This window comes from Leptonotus elevatus, chromosome 22, assembly GCF_054856555.1.
Source record: "Leptonotus elevatus isolate MCC_2025b chromosome 22, RoL_Lele_1.0, whole genome shotgun sequence".
In the NCBI taxonomy this organism is placed as follows: Eukaryota; Metazoa; Chordata; class Actinopteri; order Syngnathiformes; family Syngnathidae; genus Leptonotus; species Leptonotus elevatus.
Genome location: NC_141260.1, coordinates 139,703 through 150,796, shown reverse-complemented (window position 1 = coordinate 150,796; position 11,094 = coordinate 139,703). Strand labels below are relative to the sequence as shown.

General features: G+C 42.9%; 1 protein-coding gene across 1 annotated transcript; it reads left to right on the top strand.

The window, feature by feature from the left end:
* Window positions 1-2,647: 2,647 nt before the first annotated feature.
* Window positions 2,648-5,150, top strand: LOC147155384 (uncharacterized). Its single transcript, XM_086066689.1, has 3 exons — window positions 2,648-2,727; window positions 3,986-4,044; window positions 4,130-5,150. Exons 2-3 carry the CDS (start codon window positions 4,002-4,004, stop codon window positions 4,810-4,812), a joined length of 726 nt encoding a protein of 241 aa, XP_085922815.1. The 5' UTR covers window positions 2,648-2,727; window positions 3,986-4,001; the 3' UTR covers window positions 4,813-5,150.
* The last annotated feature ends 5,944 nt before the right edge of the window (window positions 5,151-11,094 follow it).

Below are 11,094 nucleotides of genomic sequence, written 5' to 3'. Positions count from 1 at the left end.
ACTGAGTTAACTAAATCCAAAACGGCTAAAATATAAATTGAAACTGAAAAACAATGTTAATAACTTAACACTTTCCACATGCACTAGACCTGACATTAACTTTGTTGTCAGTAAACTCTCTCAACATTTTAGTGAACCAAACATAGAACATTGGAAGACAGTGAAGCATGTGTTTAGATATCTTAAAGGTACAACTAAACTTGGACAATGCTTTAACAAGGACACAACAGAAAAACTCGGTCTAAAGATTTACTGTGATGCAAGTTGGGCATCAAACGACACAGACAGACGTAGCACGTGAGGATACTGTGTCAGCCTATATGAAGCAAGTTCACTTATTTCTTGGAAAACTAGAAAACAAAAGACAGTAGCACTCTCCACCTGTGAAGCAGTGTACATAGCTTTAGCTTCGGCTATACAGGAGTGCCTGTACATAAAACAGCTACTAAAAGGTTTAGACGGTTATGAATACACAAAATCAAAAGTGTATGAAGACAACCAAGGTGCAATAGGACTTACAAAGAATCCTGTTCAAAGACAACGATGCAAGCATATTGATTTGAAACATAATTTCATCAGAAGCACTGTAACCACTGGAAAGGTCATTTTGGAATATTGTCCTACAGATGGGATGATTGCTGATGCTTTGACAAAACCAGCTACAAAACAAAAGTTAAAATGTTTTGCTCAGAAAATGTTTGGCATGTAAAAGTGTCTTAATGGAAATGGGATTTATTGAAAATGTTAAATTTTACCCAATGAGCTAACAGCGAGTGGGGGTGTTACGCAGTTACGCTCTTACTCCCTGTGCAAAAATGAGGCTTTTATTTGATTTATTTCAAGAAGTGGAGCGCTGTCTGCCTATTTCAGTTTTACTTCTTCGGTTGTGAGTTGCGTGTTGTACTCTTGGCCACGGCTGCTGTTTCACCGTGCCGCCTCGAGTTGTTGAGCAGAAATAAAAATGCCCTGAGAAGAGGCTAAAGAAGCACCTTTGAAGGCGTCGTTTATTTGCACTACAAGAGCCATTTCCGCGACCTGCTCGCCTTAACAGTTGTTAACCTTAAAATGTGTATTTAAAATAAGGACCATCTTGCCAGGATGGCCCATTTTTCACTCATAAACTCATTGTTTGTTTGTTTGTTTTTTAATCAGGAAAGTGATATTAGAGTGCATTTTCAATTTCATTCAAGCTGTTTCGGAAATTCAGGGGGAAAAACAAATGTGAATTGCATGACACGCAAATCATTGACACTTGGAAGTTGTAACGCACCTGTCTTGTTCTGAGCGTCGCTGCAGCGATCGAGAGCGGGGCGCAAGTCCCCTCGCCGCTGGGGCTGTCAAACCTCCGTTCCTCCAAGCGCAGAACTAGCGGATGTCGGTGCCCGCGGGGAACCTCGTATCACCGGCTTAACTGTGCGTGCTGGCCGGGGCACATTGAGCACTTGTAAACCATGAAATACAAAGTCTCTCTCTCTCTCTCTAATTAAGAACGTTTGGTAGTAAAACACAAAAACATTTTAATAAAAAAACTATTGAAATAGAACAGCTATTTATTTCCTACTGCATGTGCTGTATTCAGCAGTATTACAAATTATTTTCAAATGTTTTTTTTCTGAGTTTATAAAAAACTTGTTCTTAAATAGTTTCTTTATTATTGTGATGAAAAAACACAGAATCTCAATTCTCAGACTGTTCAGTAAATATTTATTTATGCAAACATTTTCTGAGTTGAAACTTGTTTGAAAAATATTTCTTACTTTCGTAATCAAAAGCACTGATTTAAATCTCAATTAGGCTGTTTTGGCAATAGTTTTCAAATCAACAAAAATTGTAGCAACTTTTGATCATCCATATCAATGTCACACTTTATTTTACCATTTATTTTAAGAGTGAAATTGAAAATTTCTTCCGAATCATGTAAGTCCCACTTATTTCCGACCAAACAACGGCCACTTTTGGTTTAGGTCTCGTCCATTTTCCGTTTTTTTTCGGGGGGGGGGGGGGGGGGGCACACCCACTTCCGGTTTAGGCCACGTCCCCAACCCCACCCAATCCCCCTATCCAAATATGCTTCACACTGGTGACGGGGGACTTAGCTGAATTTTTTTTTTCACAGGGAATACATTATTGAAAAAAGTTTGAGAACCACTGCTGTAACGTACCAAAATATGTAAAAGGTGCTGTGTTTTCTTTCCAGCTGCATATTTAAATTATTTCGAAGACTTTTGTGAAATTGAATACATTTGTGTTCAACACGTGATTATTTCAACAAACATGCCATGTCATAGTGATTGGTACTTCATAACTTAGGAGACATACCGGTGTGTCGATAGGCCTTCATTATATAGCTCCTTGTTGTTAGGTAGGTAAAAAAAAATAAGAGAAGTAAACATGTTTCTATAATGCAGGCCGTTTGAAAACATGTAAGGACTGCAAATACAACCACATAACATTCCAGAAGTTGTGTTCTCTATTCACTTCAAAGTGACTCCATTCCCCGTTAAACTACAGTATGGAAACAAAAAAATGCAGTTTGACAAGACTCGCCTAATAAAAGCCATTCACTGATTTATTGTTTGAAAACGAAAGCGAAATCAATTAAATGCCTCACCTTAACAAGTACTCCACCTTAACTGCGGTTGGACAAGGGATATAAGACCTCTGTTAACAGCTGTAAGGCAGCAGAGGAGCCGAGAGCGACTTCAAGACCAAACTTGATTGAGCGTGGTGAGTACCTTCTCCATCTTGAAGTGTTTTCAGGGAAGACAGCATCCATGTCAGTAGTATTTGGTCTTGCACTTTGTAGATTCAAGTGAAATACTGTATATGCATTTGGACTCAGGTCAAAGTGGACATTCCTTCATGCACTTTTGGGAAGCTTGTCGAATGAAGTTGAAAAGTTTGTGCACTGCAGATTTAAAAAAGGCACAGTAACAAAGTTTCTTGAAATTTTGTCTTATGTGGATCATCTTACAGGAGTTGCAGAATTTCACTTCCAAGATAATTTGTCTGAATTTCCCGATTTTTTAAAATAATGTCAAGAACATAACTTGCACAACATAATCATTCCTCTATTATCATAATGATGGAAATGTTCCAATAGACAAGAAACATATGATATAGTGGAGACTGACACGAGAGCCGCTTTTCATCACCCAGACGTGAGCATAAATAGTGAAGTACAAAAAAAATTGATAGCTCCAGACTTCCTTCTGAATCAGGTACCTGGCAGAGCCCCGAGGCAGGTAACCTGTAGTAACTTGAAACATCTACATCGTCTTTTGATTTACATAGGATGTCTTTGAGCGCGCCCAGAGATGACCATATCTCATATGTCATATTCATCATGTTTATCATCATGGCATACACTGGAAGTCCGCTAACCTGTTTTCTGGGTTTGGCCATGGAAAGTGTATACTGAAGTCATGTGTACTGTGTACTGAAAGTCAGAAGAAGTTGACAGGGACAGCAATTTAAACATCCTCAATTTTATTTACATAGCACCTTCACAACAATCACAAGGTGCTGTACATAACACATAAAAAGACATGGCAGTGGATGCAGGGAAAGATATAAAGGTCCCAAACTATTAAGACACTTAAAAAATACCTTAAAGTCAACCCTGAAGCACACATACAGCCAATGCAAATATTTAAAAGTTGGTGTAATATGCACTTACCTTCTAGTATATTATAAGATAACCTTGTGAATCAATGACATTATAATAAATAAACAATTATTTAGCAATTAAACACAAAAATGTATTTGCTGAAAAGTAGTGGTTTTGGTTGATATGAAAATTTCGTCTGACAGCGCTGACATTAATTAAGATTGGCAGAGAGCTGTCAGCCCTCTTCCTCATGACAGTTGTGGCAAACATTGAACCAGAGCCTCGACAACCTGTCACTATCCAAGCAGCCCATCATGTGCGCCTGATGGACTTGCTCTAGATGTACATTTACCTTTCCCTTTTACTACCTTTCAGGACATTATCAGCCACGATGATCATTCTCAAGGTGTTTACTGTTGCCTTCCTCCTGGTTGGTAAGTCAACAAACTCTCAACTACCAAGTAACAAAGATTAAGTGAAAGGCCACCATGTAATACAGACATTACCTCTTTATCGCAGGAGCCAGCTGTATCTCTCCTAGAATAAGGAGACAAGCTGTTACTCCAGATGAAAATGAGCCACCATCTGGTCTACCATCTAGTTCGGAATCTGATCCGCCATCTGATCCGGAATCTGGTCCGCCATCTGATCCACCATCTGGGCCACCAGGACTACCGAGACCACCAGGACCACCAGGACCACCAGGACCACCAGGACCACAAGGACCACCAGGACCACCAGGAACAAATGGAACAAACGGTGCACCAGGACAAAATGGAACTGACGGTCATCCAGGACAAAATGGTTCCACAGGACCACCTGGGCCACAAGGTCCACCTGGCTATAATGGCACAGATGGAACAAATGGAACTAATGGTGAACCTGGACCACCTGGACCACCTGGACCACCTGGACCACCTGGACTCAATGATACATCAGGAAGTGGTCAATCAGGACCACCTGGGCCACCAGGACCACCCGGGCCACCCGGGGCACCACCACTTTGTCCATATTGGCCACCGCAACCAAATCCATATGGACCATATGGTCCATATTACGGTCCATATGGTCCATATCATGGTCCATATGGTCCATATCATGGTCCATCTGGTCCATATCATGGTCCATCTGGTCCATCTGATCCACCTGGGCCACCATCAGACACAACGTCTGAATATGAATTTGTTGATCAATCAATTTAACAACCAGGGCCACCTTTACCCCCTGTTACTGCAGATGAAAATTGCCCACCTGGACACCAAATTGCCAACTTGCCTTCAACACAGCACCAGAACAATATCTGGCATCACCGGTTATTCTGGATGAAAACAACCCACCTGGACTAGAACCCTGCCAACCTGGACAACCACCCAGACCATCTGTCTGATAAAAACATTTAACCTGGACCACCACTTTGGCCTCCACCAGGACCTACCTGGCCAACACCAGTTGCTCTGAAACGACCCACCAGGACCACCACCTTGCCCACCTGAATAACCTGTTACTGTTTGTGAATACAACACACCTGCATTAATCTTAATGATCATCATGTGGTTATTGATGTGTCAATACAAGATACTCATACTTGCCAATCGCGTTCAATTCTAAAAATAAAGATTTTCTTCTTAATGACTTGGTTGGTTGAATGTGACCTCGGCTCGAGCATTGAATCCTTTGTGTTCTTTTTTTTTTTTTAATAGAGTTCAGTATTGTTCATTTGGTAATTTTACCGATTTGACATGTCATCATCATTGCTCTCTTTTTTTATTTTTTTATTTTAAGCAATACACACTTGTCCGGTCTTGTCAAAAGTAAAGTCAGATAGCAGAAAAGAAAACGAGTGGCGCAGAAAAGGTAATATTAAAGAAAAGGAGTGGAGCTGACGCGCCAAATGCCCCCTAACTCACAAGTATAAATCATTGCAGAGTCCTGAAGTGCATGTGCCTATTAAATTAATGTTGTGGTATTTGTAGGGAACAATAGGTTACATTGAGAAAAAAAAGCCATGCTGCCCTACTAAAGGGAAGAGATAAATAGCAGGGTTTTACCTGTTTTTTAGGATAAAAAATTATACATACATACATACATACACACACACACACACACACACACACACACACACACCCCCCCCCCCACACACATATATATATATTATACATAAGGGCTACTTAAATATTAAAGTTGTTAACCTAAGAATGTGTATTTAAAAAAAGGATCATCCTGCCAATTTTTCACTCATAAACTCACTGTTTGTTTGTTTGTATTTTAATCAGGAAAGGGATAGCATGCATTTTCAATTTCATCCAAGCTGTTTGAAATCGGTCAAGAAATGTGGAAGTTAACCAAAATCAACAGTATGTTACTGCCCCTTTAAGAAACATGCACATTCACGCACACACATTTGATTTTAAGTAACATTTCAATGAGCTGAACAGTTTAAAATTTAAACCATTGAAATCGGTCAAGAAATGTTGAAGTTAACCATAATCAACATTAACTAAAAGTATCTTACTGCCCCCTTTATGAAACATGCACATTCACGCACACACATTTGATTTTAACTTGTTGCGAGACGTCACGCACCCACATTCCATTGATTTTGTATAGGATTACGCTCACCTCAAGCAAAAGCCTCTCGCGACTTAACGGTTGAAGATGCAGATTCCAGAAATGGCTCGTTAGAACGGCAAGGGTTTGGGGAACGCGAGCATGTTCTCAGTTTTTTAATCGGATGAAAAATGACCAACTTAGGAGCAGGTTGAAAATTTATGATTGATCAAAAATGAAGAGGGAAAAAACGGCGAAATTAACATGGAGGAGATAGGCGCCAAAGTCCGACTTCTCCTCGCAAGCAGCAGCTGCTTGCTCCGCTTAGCAGGCCCATAATTAGTGACTCTTCACACAAGTGCTTGTGTGTTAAAGAATTATTGTTTGCTTGTCGTTTCAGCCAGAGGAAAGGCCAGCCCCTGCGGAGGTCACTTCCAGACCATCATCCCCCTGTCGTCCTGGGACTGAGGTAATTTTTTTATACTCACAACATTAACCATGAACATATGAAATGTTTAAAATTATATTAGTTAGAATTTAAGATAATTAAAATGGTTTCAATCATTTCAGGATCCTGCTGTGGGACTTCCTCAACGCACGCTATCCGTGAGGGCCACACATTCACAGATGGATGAAAGGTACTCAAGTTTTTCTCGCAACCACCAGTGTACTTGTATGGCTCTCACTTTCTTGGCCTTCCACGCTGAGGGGTTGCAGTTTAATTCGCTTGAACTTGACAGAGTGCTTGAACACGGGGACTCGCTTTACGTGGGTGCTAAACAGCAATTGATTTTGGACCATAACTTTGGGAATGATCACTTGACTGTCGAGGAGATGCCAAAACAAGTCATGACGGACACCAATGTCTATAATGTACAGATGCATGAGCTCAGCGTTGGTTATGTCATAGATGACGGTCATACCAAAAGAGACTTGGGATTGTCTCTTGGAGCTCAGCTTGAGTGCTTTTCACAAAATGTCACTCTTGCTTTCTTGATTGTGAATCCAGAGTGTTTTGCAGTATTCCGTGACAGATCAGGATACTTTGGGTTATTTGATTCACATTCCAGATCTGAAGTGGGCTTGCCACACCCAAACGGAACTGCAATTATGTTGACTTTTTCTCACTTGTGTGGCTTGGTTGAGCATTTGCGTCAGCTTTTTGAAGGAAATAGCCGGTTTGCAACATATGAGTTTGTGCCAGTCTCTTTTCATATTGACGGCAGTTCCATTAACACGCATCGGGATTCTACGACAACCATCTCAAAGGCAAAGGAAGAGCTACTAATTGAATTAGGTGATTTCCCAACTAAAGCGATACAAATAGTGATCGGTATTGTACCAAATCAAGAGCTACATAGTGCGGTACATGTTGAACCAAATAGCCAAGCAAGTCAAATTAATGAGAGTCAAAATATTCCGGAACCTCAGCAAGGACTCAAACTGCTGCATGTTAATATAGATCTTTCTAAATGGAGTAAAAGTCAGCGTGCAAAACATTTATATAGGGAACGTCAATACATTCGTAAGTGCCAACGGCAACTGTCATCTAATTCTAAATATCACAGTGATCTTTGCTTTAAGGAAAAAAAGAAGCTCTATCAGAAGAATAGATACAACAGTGATTCTGCTTTTAAGGCAAAACGGCAGCAATATCTGATTCATAAATACCAACACGATCTTGCTTTCCAGCAAAAGCGAAAGATATTGATGAAAAGTTACATAAGAGAGAAATACAGAAATGACCTTTATTTTCAAAGTAAACAAAAACATTACTTGCGAGAGAGGTACAGGAAAGACCTTTCTTTTCAAAGTAAACAAAAACGATACTTGCGAGAGAGGTATGAAAAAGACCTTTATTTTAAAAGTAAACGAAAACATTACTTGCGAGAGAGGTACAGAAAGGATATATCTTTTCAAAGTAAACAGAAAAATTACACGCGAGAGAGGTACAGAAAGGATATATCTTTTCAAAGTAAACAGAAAAATTACACGCGAGAGAGGTACAGAAAGGATATATCTTTTCAAAGTAAAAAGATTAATTACATGCGAGAGAGGTACCAAAAAGATTCGGCTTTCAGGCTTTCTCATATTAGACGCTGTTTACAAAACAAAAAGGACAGGCGTGATTCAAACGCGCTGCAACGTATTCGCCACAAGTTAAATTGTGCTGTGAAAATCAAAAATAAATATAGTCGCGTCATTCCCCAGTGTCAGGAAATTGAGCAGGATCAGGCAAATGGTGTAGTAGACGACGTCTCTGTGGAAATGAAGCAGGCACTCGTAGATCCGGAAATGGAAGCCACCATCGCTTCTTTCCGGGAAAGGGTTCGGCATGGGCCGACGTATATCTGCGCAGTGTGCCACCGTGCGCTTTTCCCCAATCAAGTAAAGCATTGCAAACGAGCCAGATACACCAAAGATGTTGATGTGGCGTTTGCGTGCTTGACAGGCCAGTTTGTTCACACTTGTAGTTGCCCCGCCCCATGTACCGTTCCTCAAGAACGGATGCAGGAGTGGATTTGTCATACCTGTGACAACCATCTGTTCAGAGGTGGCATGCCACCCCAGGCGGTGGCAAATAACTTGGCACTGGCGCCCATTCCCGAAGAGCTGTCGGAATTAAATGTACTTGAACGACAGCTAATTGCAAAAATCATCCCTTTTGCAAAGATTGTTGCGTTGCTCAAAGGACGGCAAAGGGCCGTACACGGTTCTGTGGTGTGCGTTCCATCAGAGATGGAAGCCGTAGTGAACTCCCTCCCAAGGCCGCGCAGTGAGGCCCAGCTTCTCCAGGTGAAGCTGAAGCGCCGCATTGTGTACAAAGGTTACCAGCATTTTTACACTGTCAACATGACAAATGTCTTGGCAGCGCTGAGGACACTGAAACGCATTCATGCAGAATACAAAACTGTATCGATAGATGAAAGCGCTCAGTTTGAAAGTCTCCAGGAAGAGGAAGACGAGGGGGTAGGAGAAGAGGACATCCCTGAGGCCGATGCACAGCCAGAGAGCAGCGACACCCCCGCAAACAAAGAGCAACAGACTCCCCAAGAGAGCAAAGAGGAGCTCAGGCCGGGCTTGACACTCGACACCTGTATGCAGCCTCCTGACATCGCGCAGGAAAAGCTGTCATATGGGGACGGCATATTTAGCATCGCTCCTGCCCAAGGAAACAAGCCGGTGGGATTTTTTGCCGTGCCAAACCTCAAAGCCATGGCCTTTCCCGTTCAGTTCCCAACAGGACAGAATTCACTCGATGAGGCGAGAGAAATTAAGCTGTCACCCAGTTTGTATTTCAATGCAAGGTTATTCTCCGTTGACACTCGATTTGCCAAAGATCAAAGTTACCTTTTCTTTGCGCAGTTTGTGACAGAAACGCATCTGGCCACCAACAGCATGTCCATTCAGGCCCGCAAGGGGACAGCCCTCACTTGGGATGGGAAGAAGATTTCAAACCGGATGCTTCAGGACAAAGACGAACTGGAGAAGCTCATCCAAAGAGAGCATGCGATGCGCTTCATGCAGCCCTTGAGAGGCACGCCGGCTTTTTGGGAGGGTGCCCTTAGGGACCTCCATGCAATGACCAGGCAGTTGGGCAAGCCCACATTCTTCCTTACCTTTTCTGCTGCGGAAATGAGATGGCCCGAAGTAATCGAAATAGTCAAAGCGCAGCAAGGCGAACAAGGGGACTTTTCCCATCTCGACTGGAATGCCAAATGCGATGTTCTTCGCAGCAATCCGGTCACAGTGATGCGCCTTTTTGAGAAAAGGATGGATGCTCTTATGGCATTCATCCTGTCTCCCGCACAGCCCCTCGGTCCGGTAGAAGACCACTTCTATCGTGTGGAATTTCAAGCCAGGGGAAGTCCGCACGCTCACATGCTGCTCTGGATTAAGGGTGCGCCAGTCATCGAAGAACCCGACCCCAGATGTTGTCAAGAAGCCATTGACTTCATCGACAAGTACATCACTTGCAAAATACCAGACCCGATTGAGGACCCTGAACTGCACGACATTGTCACCAGCGTTCAGGCACACAGCAAAAACCACACAAAGTCTTGTCGGAAAGGAAACGTTTCTTGCAGATTTGGGTACCCCAAACTGCCGATGGACCAAACCACCATCACGTTGCCATTCCAGACGGAGACTGAAGACGTCCCAACGGACAAGAGTGTGGAAGGCCAGCATAGGAAGCAGGCGGCCAAATCGGCGCGCCTCACCGAAAAACAAAGGGAGGCTAAAGAAGAGCTCAAACGCATCAGAGAGATCCTCATGGACGCGGATGTCCCGCAGGACTTGCCGGAGCTTCTCAAAAAGGCCAATTTGACAATGGACAGCTACAAGGACAGCGTCACTAATCTGACCTCCGGAATGGTTGTCATGTTGAAGCGTGCTCCAACGGAAAGCTGGATCAATGCTTACAACCCACATCTGCTGCGGGCATGGAACGCCAACATGGATATTCAGTACGTGCTCGATGACGTCGCGTGTCTCATGTACATGATGTCGTACATTTCCAAACCGGAGCACGAGATGTCCGAGTTCCTCACGTCTGTCGTCAAAGACTTGAAGACAAAGCCTCTTGTCGACAAAAAGGACGAGATGAGGAAAATAATGGCGGCGTATTCCAAGCACAGAGAGGTGAGCGCTCAAGAAGCGGTGGCGCGGACATGCAGTCTCCCTCAGAAGAAGTGCTCGCGCAGCGTAGTTTTCATCCAGACTGCTGAGGATGGCGTGAAATTGAGTCTACCCATGAGTAGACTGAAGACCATGCATCCGGACGCAGACAACGTGTGGATGTCTGGTCTGCCAGACAAATATGTGGCAAGACCTAGAACGGCAATGTTTGAGCGGATGTGTCTCGCCGAATTCGCATCCGAATACCGAGTCGTCTACGGTCAGCAGACTGAGGGCAAGAATGTCATTCCCCTCTC